This window comes from Megascapheus bottae, chromosome 16 (assembly GCF_031878675.1).
Source record: "Megascapheus bottae isolate mThoBot1 chromosome 16, mThoBot2.hap1, whole genome shotgun sequence".
Lineage (NCBI taxonomy): Eukaryota > Metazoa > Chordata > Mammalia > Rodentia > Geomyidae > Megascapheus > Megascapheus bottae.
In genome coordinates, this window is record NC_143524.1 from 23,958,930 (window position 1) to 23,982,696 (window position 23,767).

The 23,767-nt window shown below is 37.4% G+C and overlaps 1 protein-coding gene across 1 annotated transcript; it reads right to left on the minus strand.

Annotated features, from left to right (window-relative positions):
* Positions 1-566: 566 nt before the first annotated feature.
* Positions 567-2,756, minus strand: Fshb (follicle stimulating hormone subunit beta). The gene is made up of 2 exons (XM_090348932.1): positions 2,598-2,756; positions 567-797 (listed from the first exon to the last, which is right to left on the minus strand). Exons 1-2 carry the CDS (start codon positions 2,754-2,756, stop codon positions 567-569), a joined length of 390 nt encoding a protein of 129 aa, XP_090205058.1.
* Positions 2,757-23,767: the final 21,011 nt, after the last annotated feature.

Genomic DNA, 23,767 nt, shown 5'->3' on the forward strand with positions numbered 1-23,767 from the left:
ACCACCATTCTCTACCTTTGGAATTTCACATCCATATAAAAGATTCCTTTTGGGGGGCAGTCATGGGGCTTGAACACTGGTCCTGGGTGCTGTCCCTGTGCTTTTCAGCTCAAGGATATACCACCCTATCCCTAGAACCACAGCCCCATTTCCCATTGTCTACTGATCAATTGGGGATAAGAGTCACATTCTTTAGTGCTCCAGCTGGCTTTGAACTGGGATTCTCAGTGCTCAACCTCCTGAGTAGCTAAGGATTGCAGGTGTTGAGCCCCCCCCCCCCGCCCAGTCCACAAAGATTCTTAATATTGTTAAAGAAGGTGATCACAAATTTGTGAATTAGGACGAAATAAAATGAGTGGAACCAGACTTCGGAATGATTGCAAGGTGGTGCTTGGTCCTGGTCCGAGCACTTTCAGTGCTGTCTCCTCTACCAGTGCAGCAGCGATCAGTGGGGCCTGATGATCCCCTGACCCTGCAGTGTGCAGGCTGTGAAGAGTGTAGACAGACATTCTGGATGTCTTGGCCCTTCAGGACAAAAGTGGGTGGTCTGAAATGTCCATTGTCCTTCATTCTTTCATCTCACTGAAGGAGCAGTAGTTGGGCCCCAGACCTCTCACAGTGCAATCAGTGCTGTCGCTGTCACATTTGCCACAGTGACATTCAGTGGCCACAGGGTATGTGTACAGGGAGTCTTCGTGGTGGGCACAGCCGGGCACTCTCACGGTCTCATACACCACCTCCTTGAAGGTGCAGGTTTTCTGCATATTGGGCCTAGCTGGGTCTTTATATACAAGATCCTGAGGAGTTTAGAAAGGAAGTGATTCAGTCACAATATTCTGAAAGTTTCTATGTAAGTTAGTCAAAATGAGACAGTGGTTTAATAATAGCCTGCTGTCATCTTTATCCATTAAGATCCATGGAAATATATGCTCTACCACATTTCCACATTGTTCTGGAAATCTTAGAGGAATTGTCATTTTGTTCCTATGCTTATATTCAAGTACCAATTATTCTTAAAAAATGGGATGATAACTGAATTTAAACATGAAAAAATGATTTAAAAGGAATATGAGTTTTAGAAGAAATACAGAATTTTAAGTTGATTTTATTTTTGTCAGTCCTTGAACACTGTCCTTGAGCATTGTCCTTGGACTTTCTCAAAGCTAGCCCTTTACCACTTGAGCCACAGCATCACTTTCAGCTTTTTCTGTGTATGTGGTACTGCGGAATCGAACCCAGGGCTTTGTGAATGCTAGGCAAGCGCTCTACCAGGAGGCCACACTACTGGTCCCTGTCATTGAGCTTTTATGCTTAAAGGTCATGCTCTACCACTTGAGCCACCTCAACTTCCGGCTTTTTGGTGGTTAATTGGAGGTAAAAATATCACAGCCTTTCCTGCCTGCACTGTTTTGGAATAGTGATCGTAGTTTCTTGAGTAGTTAGGACTATAGTCACCAACGCCCAGCTCATAAGTTGTCGCTGATAGAATTTTCAACTAGTAAAAGAAAGCCAACTCAAACCGTAAACATTGTAGGTTAAAGTCTCAGAAAAAATAATCTGAATACATATTCCTGGCATATTTGTTAAAAATGAAATGTAAAATGAATTTTCGATGATTAGCTTAACATATTTACATAGGCTCATGAAATACAATAAATGTTCCACTGCTTTGTAGATATTTCTTCTCCTAAATTCCACATACTTTGCAGGACACATCAAGAACATAGTTATCAAATAATTTTTGTCTGGGTGAAAAGGAAAAGCATATTCTGTCTTTTTCCAGTGGAAAATTTATTTTCATAGAGAGGAAACTGGGACTGCTGTCTCATTTACTGCAATATTATGAAACCAAGTTTATATGCTAAAAAGATGCAATGAATTGATCCATAAGTGGAGTTTGATTAAACTCATTTACTATTGCATAAATATACTTCATTAAATATTTCTACTCTTCAATTTCAACATAGAACACATTTCTGCAGATAGCTAAGTGCAGTGGAAGGAAAAAGAATGTAAACAAGCAGGAACTGTCTTTTTACTTGATTGAGGGAAAGAAGGTATACGAACTCAGGCGAGCAACTTAATTTTTCTATGTGTTCATTTTCTCAGAGGTAAAAACAAAGAAGTGGGTTTGCTGACTTGGTTTCTAACAGTCTGAAATGATTCATTGTGTTTTCAAGCTGTTCCTTGCATTCATATTTAAGTAGACCTAAAAACAACTTTTATAATGTGGCTGCTTTAAAAAATATCTTTATATGACTTGGTAATGTCTCTATGCCAAAGCTAAGAGCTTAGTTATAAGAAACTGCCTTTTGGGACAGGGTTGTAACTTAATTTGTGCTCTGTATTTTAATACATAGGTTACTATTTTGGGAATATAGATGTGGTATAATACCGAATTCATCAGATCAACCATCAGATGGAAAAGCTTTCCTAAATTTACATAACTAATGACATGTTCATTAATCTTAATCACGACACTGAACACTGTGGACTAAGGGGCTTGTGGCTATTACTTAGAGTACATAAAATATGGATGACGTTTGATTCCTATGGTCCCTCAGTGACCCTTTACTTCAGCAGAGGAGGAGACCTACCCTGGTGTAGCAGTATCCTGCACACCACGTGGTGTTGATACTGATGCAGAAGTGGCACTCCTCTTTCTCCACAGCTATGGTGATGTTGGTCAGTTCACAGCCATTGCAGCTGATTGCTTTCCAAAAGCAGAAAAAGAGGCAAATCTGGACAGACTTCATCCTGGACTGAGAGGCAAAGAAGTAAGGCCAAATAGCAACAAGGAAATTTTAAAAAATAGCAATTATGGAGCACACCATAAGTAAGCAACACACCCAAGCTCCCTTAATCACATTTTGCTTCAGCAAGAACTTTTCTTTTCTGTTTACTTCATTCTCTCTTGGATTGTTACTCCCTCCTCCTGTTCCTCTCTTTTCATTGTTTTCTTTAGTGAAAGTAGAAACACATCACAGATCAAAACACCAACATACTGATTTCAGCAGAGCAGTTAAGATTAGAGTATTATAGTGCTCACTCTGAAGCAAGTACTTGTAATTATTCTATTTTCCCTGGGATTTAAAAAATTGTAAAATTCCCTATTTCCTTTCATATGTTCATTAATCTTATTTACATTTGCCCATATTTAGAAAATAACACTATTTTAGAAACTGGACAAATTGTTCAAAAAGTGTAGTTGTTAGTAGTGATAACATTGTATTTTCCATTTTTAAAAGGCCGGCTTGAAAAACATACAACAATTACAGAAAGCTCTAATTTGTTCTCTAGGCACACACACACACACACACACACTATAAATTTAAGAGTAACTGTCCCTTTTGGAGTCAGTTCTGAGACTCACCTGTGGTTGGTTGGTTGTCTTATCTGAGGAAAGCTGTGGACTAAATCAATTCTCACTCACCTTTTATATAAAATTCTGTGCAGCTAACACTCTGTGGATTTACTGGGTATTAATATGTCCAATACTAACATGAAGTTTGCTGTAAATGAATCAGTGTTTAGGTAGACAGGGAGATCAAGCATTACTAAAGTAGTCTAAACGCAGTAGATCAGAGAAAAAAAATAATGTCAGATACGATGATTTTGTACAAATTAAATTTGATCCAGCAGCACACCCACTCCTTTTACCTTGTCAAATTAAATGTGACTCTAGATTTTTCTACTTTACCTTTGATTTGGGTAATCAGAATCCTTTCCAAAGATTTCTTTGATCCTGTGGAGGAGAAGGTACATCAAAAGACATGGTTAAATTGTTCTGAGTGTAAAAGCTTGAAGGGGAAATAAACAACAAGTAATGAAAAGTGTTTCACGATCTGACTCCTTTGTAAATTGTGAACTGTATCACTCTTTACTTCCTACATTCAGGTCTCCTAATCTTAATCCTTATTTTAAAATTCTTTTGACAAAGCTGTCTCTCTTACTTGTCATTCCGTAAATATGCTACTGATAAATTCCTTCAGATTTTTACCTGTGTGTTCTTTCTTGCTTCCTCTTTGTCTCCACCTTCCAAACTATCTCCCACCCTGAAAACATCCCCAACCTTTTCTAGCTGGGGGTGCTTTAACTCCTCCCAGAACTTAAGACAGGAAGTGAGAAAAAGCTGTAATCTCTCCTTTTTATTTCCTACCAAATGTATCATGAACTCCTTAGAAAATAAGTCTGTTAAATCAAGTATTTGTTTAAGTAATACAAACAATAGTCCAATGAAAGAAATACTAAAATGTACTATCAGAGATGTAAAAGAATCAAATTGTGTAGGAATTTTATGTCAATGTGAGGATTTGGGGTTTTACTCTACTTAAAATGGGAGCCATTGAAGGATTTTGCGTAGACTGCTATAACCTTCCTTTTTTTTTTAAAAAGTAGTTGTATGAGGGAGTTGCATTTCAACAAGTTAGAATATGAGTAGAGTGCATCTTGATCAATATCATCCTTTCCAAATAGATGCAGTGTACACTGCGAACAAAGTTGCATTATGTTACTTGAGAGTGTAGATGTGTTTGGGAAAGATGGGCATGGACCCTAGAAGGGGCACACACAGCCTTCTGATGATGATGTTAGTAGAAGGGAAAGGTAAATAAACAAACATGATCGGGATATGGCCACAACCCAAGTGAGAGATGATGTTTTACAGATCAGCATGGTAGTAGTAAAAGTTATGGATCTCAATAATGACTCTGGTTATATGCTGAATGTAGATCGAGCAAATTTTTTGATTGATAGAGACTCAGTCTGAGAGAAAAAAGTTCAGTCAAAAATGACTCAAATGGGGAATGTGGGGGGGAGGGAAATGGGTACCAAGACATGTGAAAGGGTATCAATGTACGTGAATTAATGCACCTTCTATCTGGCAAATATCATGTAACCCTTTTACTAATTACAATAAAAAAAACTAAAAAAAATGACTCAAATGACTCTGGTGATTATGATCTGAGTAATTGACACCACCTGAAATCAGATAGCTGAAGATGTATGAAGCACAAGGTGTTGAGTATGGCTATTCGGAGCTTGATGTGACGTGTGACTGAAATAGATGCTGATTCTGGAAAACTATGTTGTCATCTTGGGAACTGATGACGTATACCTCAACGAATTTTTCCATGGGAATGAGCGTGGCCAGAGAAAAAGATGCAGAGTTGATCTTCCTCACATCCCAATGCTAGGAACTCCAGGTTGCGATGAGAACTGTTGTGGTTTTCCACAACAGGTGGGAGGTGGAAAAGGAGAGGTGGGAAGGGAGAGAATGCAGTGTTTTAGAAAACAGTAGAATATACATCAACAAGGAGCAAGTGATAACCACCACATACTGCTGGAAGGGCAAAGGAGATGAAGATTGAGAATTGTAGTTTATGTGACAATGTAGATGTCCCTAGTATACTTAGAGAGGTTCCCTTCAGATTATAGGAGGACTCATAGTAAATGCAGATAAACTTGTTTTTAGAATTTTTGTTCATATATTTTTATTGTAATTAATAGAAGGGTTACATGATATTTGCCAGATATAAGGTGCATTAATTCACATACATTGATACCCATTCTCATATCTTGGTCCCCATTTCCCTCCCCCCCATCCCCACCCCTCATCTTGTTTTCCCCCTTCCCTATCCAATTTCAAATAACCAAATACAAATATATCCGATATATCAGTTAACAAAGTGAGATACTATAACAATATGAGATAACCAAGGGACAGCAAAAGAGATGAGAGATAACATAGTACCTTAAGGACAACAATCATTTATTATATGGCATAAGGCCATATAGTATGACGCTAAATGAAAGGACCTCTAGGATATAGAAATAGAATTTTTTTTACAATGATTAACAAACAAACGTGTGATTGGGCAGTGTTAATCTTGAGTAAAATTATTTTCTTTCCATTTTCAGTTTTAAGCTGGGGAAAATAAATGCATGGTTGCATGGGGATGAAAATGGTTGAGAATAGCTGGGAGTACATGCTTCAGCTACTATACCTGACTCACTTCTTTGTTTTATAGATCACATTTATGTAGTTGTGTTAGATCCTAAAGTATGCACTGAAGATTATATGTGTGTGCATATATATGTATATATGAGTAAAAATATTAGGCAGGTATTTTTACTGCTCATACTTATGTACTTCTATTCATGTTCAAGTCAGAGATTACCAAGAATCTCCCTAGTTTCCTTGGTTGGTCAAGAAACCCAAGATGTTTTCCAGTTCCAAACCCCTTTCCCTGCTTCTCTCAGTGCACTCCTGGGGCTTGAACTCAGCCCGAGAATTGCCCCTAAACTTTTGTGCTCAAGGCTAGCATTCTATCACTTGAGCATAGCTCCATTTGTAGCTTTTTTGGTGCTTAATTGGAGATAAAAGTCTCATGAACTTTTCTGCCTGGCTAACTTTGAGCTGCAATCTTTAGATATCAGCCTCCTGAGTAGCTAAGATTATAGATGCCGGGTTCAATTTCAAGTCTCTTGAATTTTAGTTCATCTCTTTCTTAAAATCATTGTTTTCATTGGATCATTAAAATATTCTACTCATAAAATTTAAGACTATTTTCTTTAGATTTGTAGGCCTACCATGAGGTAACATTTCTTGTACTCGCAGGTACTATTTGTGCTATGTTTTTTAAAACATCACTCATTGCTTTTCAGAATGCTGTGCAATCTAGTGCTGTGTTGAATGCGTTTCATGTTCTGTCTTGTTCTGTTTTGTTGTGCTTTGTTTTAAGAGAGGAAGAATGTCTCCTGTTTCATGACTCACACTGTGTCATCAACTGGCTTTTATTCTTTCCAAAGGAGATTGGGAAATTAAGAAAGGAAGAAGTGGGAGCTTTCTCTCCTTTGAGTTCTGCTTCCTGTCTTGGAAATGACTGAATATTTTCCCTTAGGCCAGATTGCATAGCTCAGCTATGCAATCAGAGTGGCTCCAGCATGTGTGAGGGAACCTGTGCTGTGGCCTGAGTACCTAATGGTACTGTCACCCTTTGTCCTCTGAAAGTCGCACCTGAGTCCCTTCTGTCTCATGAGGAACCAGAGCTTCTCACCATTACTGAGCTCTGAGATAATTTAGTTCACTGACTGGCTTTTCAGAAATTATAATAATGATTAAAACATTCCCTAGTTTCCCCATTTTAACTACTAGGAGTTGTTTCTGCTTTCTTAACTGGAAGCCAGTTGATCAACTATTTATTTCTAGCCCTCTCAAGATAGAATACTCTTGGGGCTTTGTGTCATAATATCAATTAATTCACTCTTCAGTAAAATACTAAACACTATTCAGGAAAGTTAAAAATTGTATCAAAGCAGTTTTGTACTTTCCAGACCATCACATGTTCCAGGGAACAAAGCTCTATTCTCTGTGTTTGGCACACTTCTCATCTCAGCTACTCCTATAGGCAATTCAAGACTCTAGTTAGGCATAGCTTCTTCTGGAAAGCATTCATTCTCTGTCTTATATAGTCTCCAGTGCTTTTAGTTTCATATTTTCTGTTTTCTTAGTTCCTGGTCCTTCCCTCATTGATGATATTCGTTCTTTGTGAAACACTATGCAGACTTCTGAGAATTCTGGTAAACCAATGTCTGTAACTATTGGAGGACTTCCAGAATTTCTGCATATCTTCTCAAAGTCTGTGTCTTTCTTTTACTTACAAAGGTTTTTTTCCCCCAAATCTTTTATGTTTAATTTTGAAATAAGGATTTATCTGGAGCCAGGTACTCATGCCTGTAATCCTAGCTACTCAGGAGGCTGAGGTCTGAGGATTGCAGTTCAAGGCCAGCCAGCCAGGAAAGTCTGAAACTCATCTGTCCTTAACCACCAGCAAACTGGAAATGAAGCTGTGTCTCAAAGTAGTAGACAGGAAGACTTGAACAGAAAAACTCTTGGACAGCACCCAATCCCCCTGAGTTCAAGCCCTTGACTGATAAAAAAGAAAAAAGAATTGATCTGAACTCTTACGAAAAATCACCTGCTATTTCTAGTCTGAGACCCTTTCGTCTTTTTCCTTTTGCTCATGTGACATGTTTTGTAATGTAAAGTTTCAAATATTTAATATATTTTATTTAATTTTAATTATTTATTACAAGTATTTTCATTTATGGTTACATTATTTAAAATATAATAAATATTCTATATGATGCAATGTCTCCACAGGAAGTACCAATATTTTATTGCTTCCACTCCATCAAATAACCCAACAACAGTACAGACATTTTCTGCCCATCCCGATAGCAGTCACATGTGTCTGTCATACACTTAAAATTGGTCTACTACAAACTATGGTGCATGATTAAGTGTAAAATATACACTGGATTTTAAGCATGATATAACTATATAAAATATTTCATTATAATTTTTATCTTGACAAAATGAAATGACAGCAATTTGGGTAGGGTAGGTCAAATGAATTATTACTCTTGTAATGCCAACTACTCAGGAGGTAGAGATCCAGAGGATTACAATTTCAAATCAGGAACAATGTTAATGGGACCACCGACTCAAGAACCAAATTCAATGTGATAGCACAAGGCATAAGTCAAACTGGATGAGAGGCATAAATAGGAGGAAAGTGGTCTAAAAAAAGCACAAGACCCTATCTGAAAAATAACCATAGCAAGAAGATTTGGGGATGTGGCTTAAGCAGTAGATAGCTTGAATGGAAAACATAAAAGCCAAATTCATCCTCCCAGTACTGGCAAAATAAAAAAGAAACAAATGAACAAAAAAATCCAACAACAAATAAGCTCAAAAGTTATGTTATTAAGAAATCTGACACATTTCTTTTTACGAGAAAATTTAAGTAGTATCATGGCTATTTCAAGTGAGCAATCTTGACATAGAACCTGGTGGCTATTGAGTTAATTTTCAGAGGTCATACAACCTGGCACATTGTCAAGCTGTGTAAACTGATATAAAATGTCACATACTAAGATGGAAATCTACTGGTTGACAGTGCTTGCTAATATAAAGACACTAATGTACATGGATCCTTTGCAGTGAAGCGGTCTGGAGGGTTCAGTCTTTGCCCTTGTTGATGAGACCAAGTTTCTTACAAATCAGTCAGATGGTACATTAATTTATTTCATCAGATGAGACACTGGAACAACAAAGTAAAATCAGAGGTCATCCCTGTTGCATTTTCTTTCATCAGAGCAAAATGGCAGGAAATTCTCCTGATAGAAGCACTTTAAAACAGTGATAGCACTCTGAATATTCCATGACTGTTCCAGTAAGACCTCAGTACATTTAGTATCAGTCAACTGGTAATGCCTGGAGCTAAAAATACTTGGTAGTTTTATGGCAATTGGATCCTGCATGGAATAAGCAATCAGTAAATATTTATGGATTTTTTTCTTTTTTAATGTTGGTTGGCAGAGCAAAAGCATGAAGAATGCCGTGTACATTCAAGTATCTAGCAACATATTGATACTTGATATGGGCTATGATTAAAAGATAATAATCTATTGATGGGTCAACAGTTATTCTCAGCACACTATACAGATGCCTGTCAGTTGCTCTTTACATGTTCTTGCTTTAGGAAAATTAATCTTATTTATAAGCATGAACACACATATGAATAATATTTTATACTGCTTTTATATCTTTAAACATGTTCTTCAATGAAGGCATTATTGTCCTCTTACAAAGTGCAAATATTTATGGAGCACTTAAACCCTGAAGCATTCACTATGCTATAAATGTTTACATGCATTATACAATTGAATTTGCTCCTCATCTTTATAAAATACATATTATCATTATTCCTGCACTACAAATGAAGCAGAGATGTGCATTAAGCTTCAGTGTCCTAGTAAATGGTGAGACTTTTGCAGTCCATACATGGAGACTCCAGAATACCTCCCATTACCTCCTTGAATAACTATGTTAGACAGAGTCATTCAAGAACTGAGAGGTGTCATCAGTAATACTCAACACCAGCATTGTATACTTCATAATCTTTTGGATAAATTCTATTCTATTTCCTTACTAGACAAGACAGAACCAATTAAAGAATGAAGAAACAAACCTGAGGAAGAAAATAGAAGAAAAGGATAAGGAAATCATATTACAATGATCTATTAATCTAAAGAAACTTTTTAGAAAGCTAGATCCTAAAAATAAATAAATGGAAAGCTAGTCCTAAAGAACTAGTGGACTCTATCGAGATTAAATACTAGACTCAATACTAAGGAATTACACTTCAATTTCAATTAAATCAATTCCCTGAGCCAGAAAATCAGTACTATGACCATCTGTTTTATAGATAAGGAAACTAACACACACAAGTAGTTTAGACGCTTTCACCATAGTGCTGTTGCAAGTGAATTCAGAGTTAAAATTTCAACTCACTTGTTGGGTTCTAGAGCCTTTGTTTTTACTCATCACTCCATTTTGCCACCTCACCACAGTAAAATACATCCCATCCATTATTTATGGAGGGATACTTGTATCCCTTTGTGGTGACCATTGGATTGCTTCATGTGGTATGCACAAATACGTATGTATAAGGTATTGCTATGGCTTAAATATGGCTTGAGTGGTCTCCTGAATCTTTCTGAGCCAACAGCTTGGTCTCCATTCTGCAGGTGTTGAAATGGCAGATTATTTGTGGTGATTCTATTGTTTCACTAGTTAAAGGTACTTAAGTCATGGGATGCAGCTCTTGGAAAAGATTCATCCTGTTTTTTTCAAGGATTACATCTGCCCACTGCTTTTCAACTATGACACACAGGAATGCAATGATAGGAACATTAAGCACTCCAGAAAATGACAACAAAGAAAAGAAACCCCCCGAATTTATAGGAATTTATAGAGATACTTTCGTAGCACTTCTGCTTGACTTAAGTGGCCAGACTTAAGTGGCCAGGTCATCTTCCTTTGTAAAACAGGATTGATAGAAGCTAGACTTTTGCCTGAAAAAAAATTAATGTCTTTTATGTAGTTCTAGTATCTTCTATAATAATTACTGGTTAGATGAAGTTTGAGACACACCAGATTGATAATGGCTGTCTTCATGAATGTTTTAGGTAATTTTATTTTCTTTATGATAGATCCATGGCCTGCAGGAATCATATAGTATATCCCCAAAGCAATTTCTAGTCCTTTGTTCTCATGCAACTACCCACCAATCTTCATTAAGCAACCCCAAAATACAATGGAGATAATTCTGAATAAAAGACATACATGTTTACAGGAAACAAAAATAGTAAGCTTTCATTCTGTTTGGCATTGAGGACTATTTATATTACATTCCCAAAATTGCTTTCACCTTTATGATCTCATACTATTCTGAATGAAAACAAGCTTTAATGATGGAAGGAACAGATATTGTTCTCACGGTTAACACACTAGGCTAAGCCACTAAATGGTCCATAATCACATAGAGTGACAGAATTTTATGTCTTAGCTCAAGATTTTATAAAAAAAAAAGCATGCAATTTAGGCATTCTATTTAGGTGTCTCTAGAGTTTATTCTTAGCACAGAGAAAAAGGTAGCAATTTCAGAAATACAATATGACAGAGATGGATGGCTTATCTTTTATATCCATTCTCCCTCTACTCTCTCAGGAATGGAATTTTTAGCTGGGCGCATGGCTGTCTAGAAAGAAGAGTAAAAGTCTACCTTTCCAATCAGGATTAACTATATCTTTTAGCAAAAAATGGTGAAAATAGAATGTTGTGTTGCAGCTCTCAGCATCCTTCCTTCCTGGCACCATAGGCACTTCTCTCTGTTCAGTTTCATCCCTCCATCTGTGTCTAGACTATATGGCTTGCCTGCCTGCCTGCTTGCCTCCCTCCCTCCCTCCCTCCCTCCCTCCTTCCCTCCCTTCCTTCCTTCCTATATAAGGGCTAGAACTTAGGGCCTTGAACTTAGAAACTTTACTTGTTATATATTATTACATTTTTCTTTCAGACAGTTTTCAACTTCTTTTCTGATCTTGGCCCTGTCTTACATTCCTCTTACCTGTGGCTCCCACTTACCTGAACCACCACAGTTGCCCAGCTGTAGGATCTAGTAGTGGCAAGCTGGCAAGGCACATCTCCTCCTCCTTCTTCATCATCCCTCCATTCAGTTCCTTGCATTGTGAAGGTGTCCTTTTGAACTGACAGGTTTCATTCATGGAACAATGACCTAGAAAGAACTTGAACTGCCCAGGAATTTTAAGAGCAAAGCTAGCAGTCCCAGCCAAACTGCATAACTTTAGAATTTTACCTGAGAGAGAAAATCATCTCTGTGTTTAGGCTACTGAACAAAACCTCCATTGCATTTGGCTGGGTGAATGTGATATATGGGGTCAAAGCCCAAGATGCATCTCTGGTTTTGGAAGTCAGAACAGAGATCTCATTGTTAGATCAAATGTGTATAACTACCATTAGCAGTCAAAGAAGGTCGGGTCATGCTTTCTTATGGTGAAATGAACTTCCATTTGAATCCTAAATGAAATTGGGGAAACAGTATTTTGAAGTTGCAGACAATTTGACTTTTCAAACAAAGAGGTATTTTTGTTCTTGGTACATAATTTTTTTTTTGTGGGTCATGGGTCTTGAACCCTGGGCCTGGACACTGTTCCTGGGCTCTTCAGCTTAAGGCTACTGCCCTACCCTTGGGCCTTGGTGTTGTCCTTGAGCTCTTCAGTCCAAAAGTACTGACCTACCTCTAGAGCCACAGTCCCACTTCCTATTTTCTAGTGGTTAAGTGGAGATAAGAGTCTCACATTTGTTAGTGCCCGGGCTGGCTTTGAACCAAGATCCTCAGATCTCAATCTCCTGATTATAGTCTTGAGCCACCGCACCTAGGCTGGTACAGAACTTTTTAGCACAATGAACATACCCGTGAGATGAGGGGGTTTCTGTCTCCCATTTCTTTCCTTCATGCTTTCTCTAAGCTGGTAGCAAAGCAGTCCTTCAAATAATCCATTAATGCCATGCCATTATAGACAAGAAAGCAGTATTTGGCATGTGCACTGAGCTATGAAGGATTTGAAAATTCCAATCTATATCCAGAAGACTGAAAACTTGGGGAAATTTATTTCTAAATGACTAGATTCATGTCACCTCCAGGAGAAACTATTTATCAGAATGAAGTATAATGCTCTAGTTTGGAGACTAGCTCCAGGAAAACAAAATAATGATTTGCTCTGATGTTCATATACCAAAGAAAGGCTCAGGGTTAGAAGGAGGTGTGTTACCTTCTCTCATTCTTATTACAGCAGGAACTTTAACATTCACATGAGCTAGCTTTATCTGTAGTGAGACCTGCTCTCAGTAGTTTCATGGGACCTAGCAGGGGAGATCTTGAATCCTAGAGGGAACACCGAAGGAAGGCACTGGGCAAACCATTTGGCAAGGCCATGGATATGTGGGCATGTATAGCATCATTCTGTGCACATCCTAAAGAGTTGGAAAGCTCTTGAAAAAAGGGTTGGGATTCTCACTGATGTGGAAGGAAAGAGAAGAGGGAAAGGGTACCAAGGTATGCCTCAAAGGTGACAAACCAAGGAATTCACTTAGGTTTCTCAGGCAAAAGGAAGAGCATGAAGACTTCGAAAATGTGTGAGCACAAGTGGGTGTATAAGATTGCTGTGATCGATGCATGTGCAACTGAAACTGTCTTTGGATACCAGGGGCTACAAATGTATTTATGGATGGGTTTTGAGCTCCTTTTATGGTAAAACCCTGAAACAGTTTTCATTTTAAAAATCAAATTGAGGGGCCGGGAGTATGGCCTAGTGGTAGAGTGCTTGCCTAGCATGCACGAAGACCCAGTTTCAATTCCTCGGTACCACATACATAAAAAAAAAAAGCCAGAAGTGGTGCTGAGGCTCAAGTGGTAGAGCTCTAGCCTTGAGAAAGCCCAAGGACAGTGCTCAGGGCCTGAATCCAAGCCCCAATTGGCAAAAAATAAAAAAAAAATCAAATTGATCCAGGCTTCTAGCAATAGAGGATATTCTCATTTAGATTTTAGAATAGGATGTAGGATTTATTTTATTTTATTTTTTATTGTCCAGATAATGTATAGAGGGGTTACAGTTAAATTTGCCAGATAATAGGTGCATTGCTTCTCAGGATTTTTATAAGCCCCAAATTCAAACAGAATCTCCCCTTGGTACCAAAATGACAGACTTTTTACCTTTCTTAGACAAGCAAATGCTTCCCTACCATGGAAATAACAGCAGTTTCTAATATGTATGTCTTTATCTGAGCAATGCTTTTCATGTGACATCCGTATGAACCCAAATTTTCTTTTTGGTGGGTCATGGGGCTTGAACTTGGCCTAGGCATTGTCTCTGAGCTCTTCAGCTCAAGGCTACTGCCCTACCCTCACTTTGCATTTTCTAGAGGTTACTTGGAGATAAGAGTCTCAGGTTCTTTTGTACCAGGGCTGGCTTTTGAACCTTGATCCTCAGATCTCAGCTTCCTGAGTAGTTAGGATTACAGGCCTGAGCCATAGCGTGAGGCTTGAGCCACAGCGTGAGGCTTGATCCCATTTTTTTTTTAATGCCAGTTAAGGAATTTGAACTTTGGACTTAGGCCATGTCCTTGAGCTTTTATTACAGAAGGCAAGTAGTCTATCACTTTAGCCACAGGTTCATTTCCAGCTTTTTAGTGGTGAGCTGGAGATAAGAGTCCCAGAGACTTGCCTGGATGGGCTTGCTTTAAACAATGATCCTCAGATTTCAGCCATTTGTGTGTGAGCCATTATAGGTGTGAGCCATCAGCTCCCAGCAGACCCAACTATAAAGATAGCCTATTACAGTTTTATGTATTATTCTGGAAGGTGACTAGCAGCTTCATTTTAATAATGCAGGTGGATCCGATGCAATTTCTGGATTGCTTTGTAATTTGTGAACATAGGTTTTGAAGTTAGAGAATGTGCAGGAAGTTTAGCTTGCAGTTCAACTGGTACAGCACTAGTCTGCCACTATCAACACACACACACACACACACACACATGCGCGCACACACACACACACACACACACAAGTGCAGCCCGTTCAGATGCACATACATGTTTTCTAATAGCCACAAGACAATATATGTTAATAGGAGAAGTGAGTGTGATAATCAAGAGAGTTCTAAAGACAGCAAGGATTCTGCTAAAAAAAAATGAAGCTGGAGGGTGTGAAAAGTCCAATTTTCTCACACTCAAAGTTTTGCCTGGGGCCAGCTTTGTGTGTGTTTTCTTTTTTAGAAGGTGCTTAAGAGCTATGGTTGTCCTTTTCACTCATCCTAGCATTTGACTGTGCAAAGTGCTCGTCAAGACTAGCAGACGACCTCACCCATTCAGCACACAAAGCTCAGGTGCTCTCAAATTAGCTGCTGCAGATGAGTCACTGTGAATCCCAGTGGCCTTATCACCAGGACATGGGGAAGGAGTCTCAGGCCATGGCTGTGGCATTTTGAAGAAATCCAATTCTCAGTTTAGTTGGGATTGTCCCAAGGCTCATATTTGGGTCACTTACATTTTTGCCCTTTAAAGCAGGTTTCAATCTACATTTCCAAGGTGAGACAAGGCATGGGAATTACAATACAGAGGCCCCAATGGATATCTCTGTTTTGACTGACCTAGGCTATCAACACTGGCTGATGGGAAAAGGATCATAGCGGGTGTACAAAAAGGCTGGAGATGCAGTGAGAAGTTGATAGTTCAGATAAGCAGTAAAAAAGAGAAGAGCCAGGTACATCCCATGGTTTTGAATTATGGAGAGAACTTACAATGTACGAGGGGTACATGTGTTAAATGTGATGAATGTTTCATGACCTTCAAGTTTGGAGAACAGTTTTCGTTTGTCTTTTCACGAATAATCAACAGGCATTTAGAGAAAATGTAGAAACCAGCTGTGCTCTGTACATAGCACATCACAAGAGTTATATGTTGTGAAGGCATAGTCTGATAAATATTAACTTATATTTAAAATTTAGGTACCAACAATAGAGGCTGTCATTATTTCCTCTGTTTCCTGAGTTCTCAGGTTAAAGACAACTGCAATTGAGACTTTTAGTTTCTTCCTAGGAGAGTTGTCTTGCAATTGGTAGCTGCCACCAGGTGAGAGATGGAACTGGATTTTGCCATCAGCTGCTCAGCCCCCCTGCTCTCTGGCAGGTGCAGCTGAATACACAACCACCACAGACTGAATTCTTACTGTGCTTACCCATAAATGAAATACGATGGACAGCAAAAATGAGCCCGATTACTAAATCACCCATTCCCACTGCTGAGAGAAGTTGCAAAACAACAAGAAAACACTTAGATGCTAAATGATCCATTACCACTTTGAGATGATAACTTTTGCTTTGTTCCCTGATAACTTTTTTATGTTTGTTCAAAGACTTGAAAAACTTTTTCTATCAGTTGAACTGTCTATATCTGTTAGTTTTCCTCGCTTGCCAAGTCTTCATCTCTTTAAGGGTTTTTTTTTTTTGTTTGTTTGTTTTTTATAGGGACAGGAGTTTGGCCCAATGGTAGAGTGCTTGCCTAGCATGCATGAAGACCGGGATTCAATTCCTCAGTACTACATACATAGAAAAAGACAGAAATGGTGCTGTAGCTCAAATGGTAGAACCTTAGCCTTGAGAAAGCCCAAGGACAGTGCTCACACCCTGAATTCAAGCCCCAGGACTGGCAAAGAAGAGTTATTTTATATAGTGGTGCAAGGGGTTTCAATTTAAAAAGTGAGGTTATGAGTAAGATGCACCTTGATCAATGTTAGCCCTTCTTCCCATTTCCCCATCCATACCCTCAAGCTATGTAGTTCAACTTATTATGTAATATATACATATACATATATGATGACTGTATTTTCCCATCCTTCATGTCTTCATTTGTCTGAATTTCTCTTTTAGGTAAAGCCTTATCTAAACCTGTATATGCTACTTTTGAGGATTCTGTAAACTCATTTTTTTGGAAGGAAATTAGTGTCAATCACTAATGGTGCACTTTTAAAATCAATTCCTCATTCTTCTAGGACTGGACTATCTGCTGTTAAAAAAAAGTTGTGGATTAGACTCACGGGCCCAAGGTTGCAAGTGAGGCCTTGAACAATGTTCTATGGTTCTCTACATAAGTCTCTCTAGAATTAGCAGTTTTCTTTGCACTATAATTGTCTTTTTGCCTTCTCTCTCCTGTCAGTTTTCCTCACTGATGTTGATGCTTTTGTATTCTTTTCCCTACAATTCAAACAACAAGAATTACTGCAACCAAATCCAGTGGAAGTTAAGCCCAAAAGGAAACTTTCTTATGTGTCATTTGACACCTCTTTCAGTTAATAGTAAGGTTTGGTAAGCAGGTTTATGAATGGTACTTCTTGAAACTACTTCTATTGATTTCATAATGAAAAATCAGAATCTTCAGTCTTAAGTTCTGATTCTACATATTTTCTACTTATTTATAATGTGATAGTCTTCTTAGTGTTTTTCTCCTATTAAAAATGTTCCAATAACTCTTTGGTAAAAAATTTCCACCAGGGCATTAAATGGTTTATACTCAGGAACATGAATAAAAAATTAGGTATGTTTTATGACCCTGATTTATATAAAATTCACATATAGGACTTGACTAATTTATCTCCATAAACTTTTACTTTGTAAAGCACATACATTATTATTCTAATTTTTTTCTTAAGTTCTAGTTCTTTATAAAGGCATAAATATGTCCTAAAGTATAATGGTGATAATAAAAGCAATAATAACTATGCATCTAATACTTACTGAATGTTTTATGTATCTCAGGGGTTCTGCTAGGGATTTTATTCCTAGCTTATAGTGACAAACTAAACTTATTTTTTTAAAAATGTATAGCTTGCTTAGGCATACTATAATATGCTTTCTTGTAATACTGTGGTTCTGATTACCTTCAGATCATAAGCACTTAACCAATAAACACTGTAGCTAATAAAAAAGACATTGATATATGAAGGTAGATTGTGGGAAATGCATTTTAGAGGTGATTTTGAGTGTTCTATAATCATCTACTATTTGTAGGATGGGGATTACTTGGTAAAAATCATTTGGCAAGTTCATGGAATTAAGGAATAAAGACTGGAACTTATAAACTTGCAGTAACTACCTAGATTATCTCTTCTTATCTAAGGTTGAATAAGTAAAGTAGCAATAATATATTGGCCAAGTTATTTTAAAGCACTGTCAAGACCATCAGAAAACCTAAGTTGATGGGTATGTCAATGTTTTATAAAGCATTATATGTATATATATATAAAGTATTCTAGTAATGATAGGGTTCTAATTAAAAATTCAAATTTGATCTGATGAAAGTATTGAAGTTCCAGTAGCCTACCTTATATGTGATTATGTATTCATATTTACAGTAAAAGGCTACACAATGGATTTAGAATACAAGCCTATGATATAACAAACACATTATCCTCCATATTCAGAGACTGACAACATGTTAAATGGAATGGAAATGTATTGGAAAATTAAAATATCAAATAATAATTATTGTACACTAATATATTTGGAAATTATAGTGCAAAAAGCAGCTAAGTTATTTCTAAAGCTTCAAAAACCAATGTGCAGTTAGACTAATCATCCTTCCAAATGATTAGATGGAACACAAATAGGTAACAAGGATTACATTTCTACTGACCCTGAAATAAATATCACAGGACAGGACAATATTGAATTCCAGACATAATAATCCAACTGTGCAAAAATACCTGAATCCTGAGTAGCTGCCTCTCCCTGTAATAAGCAACCACATTAAAGAGGATATGTATGACACATCTGATAGATGTGAAAGTCACTAAGTTATTAAAGAAAATTCCCCCTTTCCCCAAGACAGGTGAGTCGGAGGCAGCAACATTTTCAAATGTCAGCTATGGGAGTCTTGTTTAATTCTGTTTCACATAAAATAGCAATAGTACACTTATTCAAAAAGCCATTTCTTCAGTATTTGCTGGATACCAGAAACCATGACGGATTTCAAAGGTGACAAAGAAAAATACTGTTTTCATTAACACGTACACAACTCTGTGAAGCATACATACATGCATTCATGCATACCTATACACACACACACGCATACACATAAATCAATTTTGTATAGAAAATTTGTCAAGGTGATGGCCCTGAGTGATGTACAGAATGAATGATGAAAGAATTTCTGTGAAAGATGGAATTATAATGAGAAGAGGCCATAGAATTTTGGACCAGTGTATTGGAGCATTAGCATGATATTATACAATTAGTGATGGCATTCAAGAGGCACTACAGGAACACAAAGTTTAAACTGAATTTTTATTATACAGAACTTGGAGGATGTGCTGAGGATGATATTGTTTCATTGCAGGTAGGAATCATTGAGGTAGGAGAGACACAATCTGAGGGGCCCTAGAATGACTGTTTGTAGGGAATATTTTGTTTGATACTGTTGATAACCTTCCTTAATATTCAAAGTCCATTTCCTTCTCCATCATTTTTCATATGTCTTGGGTGGCACTATGTCTTTTCTTTGGAATTATTCCCTCTGTTGCTCTCTGTCATTGGTTCTTATACTATAAATTCTCCTGGGCTGAAATAATTTTCTATGAGTTCAAATATATCCTTCCAAGACAGTATATTAGATGGAACTATGGAATCATTTTTATAATCTTTTAAAACCCCCTTCTGGTATACAGATCTAATATATGCATTGTTTGGAGATGACTTTTGTTCTCTGAGCCCCCAAGTTCATATGTTGAATGTGACTATATTTGGAGGTGTCATTAGACACAATTTAATGTAATCAGGTACAGTTAGGTAGAAATGAAGTCATGATTGTGATTTTTTGAGCTCTAAGTATATTTTAGCTATGAGGCCCTCGTCTGTAATATGGCTAGTGAAGATCTCCCAGTCTTTGGGCTTTCTATTTATCTTGTTAACTATGTCCTTTGCCATGAGAAAGCTCTGATTTCTTTTTAAGTTTATTTTATTGTTGGAGTGATGTATAGGGGGGTTGCAGTTACATTCATCAGGTAGTGGGTACAGTACTTCTTGAACGTTGTTACCCCTTCCTATGTTTTTCTTCCACTTTCCCTCACCCCATTCCTTACTACTCATCTGTTTTTTTCCCTTACCTTCTCATTTTCAAATGCACAAATAAACATATATACAATATACCAGGTACCAAAGTCAGATTCAGTAACAATATAAAGCTGCATTTTAATGGCAGCATTTATCCAGCCTTCCTTGGATTTTTTGTGTTTCCAGATCTTTGTTTAGAAAATTTCAACCTGTGCTAAGGAGCCCTAATGTTACTCCCAATTTTTCCTATAATGATTTTTAGGGTATCAGGTCTTATAGTGAGGTCTTTGATCCAGCTGGTTCTAGTACCAAGTTATATATAAGGCTCTAACTTGAGTTTTCTGTATGTGTATAGCCAATTCTACCATCACCATTTGTTGAGAAGGCTGTCTTTCTTCCATTCTGTGTTATTGGCTCCCTTATCAAAGATTAGGTGGCCATGGGTCTGTGGATTCATTTCTAGGTTTTCATTTTCATTCCATAGGTCCTCAGGCCTTTTTACTGTGCCAGTAACAAGCTGTTTTGTGTAACTGCAGCTTTATAATTTGAGATTTAGTATTGATATTCCTCCAGCACTGTTCTTTGTACTCAAGACAGTTTTTGCTATTTTCATATCATTCTATATGAAGTTTTAGACTGTTTTTCATCATAGAGTTCCTCATATCTTTGATTAAGTTAAGTCCTAAGGTATTTTTGAGGCTCTTATAAAATGTGTTGGCTTTCCTGATTTCAGCCTTGATCTTCTCATCATTGGCATACAGGAAAAGTTATTGATTGTTGACGGGTTAATTTTATACCCTGCTACATTTCCAAAATTTCAGATCAGTCCAGGTAACTTGGTATATGAGTCCATGGGCTTCATTAAAGACAGCATCGTGTCATCTGCAGAGAGGAAGATTTTTATTTCATGGTTCCCTATTTGGATCCTCTTTCTGTTTGTCTCTTGCCTTATTGCTCTGGCTAAAAATTTCAATACTATATTGAAGAGGAGTGGAGAGAACAGGCATCCTTATCTTGCTCCTGAATTTAGAGGAAGTGTTTTTGACTTTTCAACATTCAGTATAATGTTTGTAGATTTGTCATATACAGCCTTTATTATGTTGAGAAATATTCATGTTTCACCATGAAGGGGTGCTGGATCTTGTCAAATCAGATATGAGAATGGAAATATCATGATAGGAAAAAAGAGTCAAAACATTATAAGGGACGGGCGCAATGGCTCACGCTCGTAATCCTAACCACTCAGTAGGCTGAGATCCGAGGATTATGGTTCAAAGCCAGCCTTTTCACAAAAGTCCATAAGATTCCTATCTCCAACTAGCCACCAGAAAACTGGAAGTGGCACTGGGGCTCAAGGGGTAGGGTGGTAGCCTTGGGCTGAAGAGCTCAGAGACAGAGCCCAGGCCCAGAGTTCAAGTCCCATTACCAAAAAAAAAAAGGGAATATTTGCAACCTTTATGTTAACAATTTTGAGAATTTGGAAGAATTGGAAGAATTTCTAGCAAATACTCAAGCTAAACCAAGAAGATATAACCCAACTAAATACACCCATTTCAAGTACTGAAATAGAAATGGCAATAAAAGACCTCCCATCCAATAAAAACTCAGGAATGGAAGGATTTACAAGCAAATTCTATAAGACCTTAAAAGGAAAACCTACTCCAACACTCCTCAGAATCTTCAATAAAATTGAAAGTGAAAGATCATTACTAAACTCCTTCTATAAGGCCAACATAACCCTAACCCCAAAACCAAATAGAGACTTATTAAAGGGAACTAAAGAACCATTTCTTTAATGAACATCAATGCGAAACTTCTCAATAAAATTCTTGCATAGTATATAGTTAAAAATTATGTACTATGATCAAATGGGACTCATTCTAAGGATGCAAAGCTGATTCAATATATGCAAGACAATTAATGTAATTCAACATATGAATAGGATCAAGAACAAGAACAAGAACTACATGATCACTTGCTAAATCTTAACAGTATTACCTTTTTTTTTTTTGCCAGTCCTGGGCTGGAGCTCAGGGCCTGAGCACTGTCCTTGGACTTTCTCAAGGCTAGAGCTCTACCACTCGAGCCTCAGCACCACTTCTGGCTTTTTTCTAGGTATGTGGTACTGAGGAATCGAACCCGGGTCTTCGTGCATGCTAGGCAAGCACTCAACCACTAGGCCAAACTCCCGGCCAACAGTATTATCTTTTAATTATTTTAGAATTTAGGCTTTAGTCCACTAGCACAACCATGTTCATTGCAGCACTATTTACCAGAGCAAAGATATGGAACCAACCCAGATGTCCCTCAGTTGATGAGTGGATCAACAAGATGTGGTATTTATACACAATATCGTTCTTTCTGACAGCATCATAGAACTCCATCTCCCCATTTGTAAGGAAATGGAAAGACTTAGAAAAAATCATATTAAGTGAAGTAAGCCAGACTCAAAGGAACATAGGCTCAATGGTTCCCCTTATTTGTCCTAATCAGTAGAAACCTTGGGCTCTCCTATCAGAGATTCACAATAGAACAAAATCTAGATACATATGGCCATATAGTATGATGCTAAATGTAAGGACCTCTAGGATATAGAAACAAAAGCTATATAATGAGTGATTATTGTCTTTGATGTACTAGTTATCTGTCATCTCTTTTGCTGTCCCTTGGTTATCTCGTATTGTTACAATATTTCACCTTGTTATCCAATATATTTTATACATGCTTAATTGGTTATTTGAAATAGGAGAGGGAAGGGGGGAAAATCAAGATGGAGTGGGGTGGGGGAGAATGGGGAGGGAAATGGGGACCATGACATGAGAAAGGGTATCAATATTTGTGAAGTAATGTACCTTCTATTTGGTAATTAATAGAAGGGTTACATTATATTCACAATTAAAATATATGAAAAACAGCTGGAAAAAAAGAATTTAGACCTTAGAGGCTTTGGCATTTGCTGACTCCTTTTTGTGGCATATTCTTCTTCATTTTTTAAAAGCTTGTTTTTGTTGTTCACATGTCATATCAAATACCACTTCATTTTTCTGCCTCATGTGAAAAACATTTTCTAGGCCATTCTTTGTTAGAATCTTCTGTTTCATTCTATGAGAATTTTACTGATAGACTAAAACAGAGGGAATGACTTATTGAATGATTTACTGAAATGTCTGTTTGGTTCCTGTCTGCATCAACTAGAGTGTAATACTTACAAGAGTTGTAGGTGTTTAGCATCTGTCTTGCCTACCTCCTAGCTAGCACTCATTCATGGATTAGATAAGTAAAACCCAGTCTTCAGTTTAGAGTTGATATACATTTTCATTTTGAAATATCTCTTAACAAGGAGGTATTTAACAAAAAGTGCACACTACCAAAGTCTAGGTGTATTCTTCATAACGGTTCCCATTTTTAAAAAATTCAGGCCTTTTATTTCTTTAGGAACTAAATATTAGTTTTAGATGGGAGCTTCTATTGGTCACATTATCTTTCTTTCCTTGTCAGAAATAACAAAGACAGATGAAATTTATTATGAAAGTTAGCTCATACAATTATGGAAGCTGAAAAAAAATCTCTCGATAAGCTGCGGGCCAGCTGGTGAACCAGAGAAGTCAGTGGTATAACTGAAACTGAGCTTGAAGGCCTGAAAAACAAGAAGATTGCTACTCTGAACACCTGGAGCCCCCAATTCAGACACTGATTTCCAGTGTTCCACTTGAAGGCAAGACCATGAATTTGCCC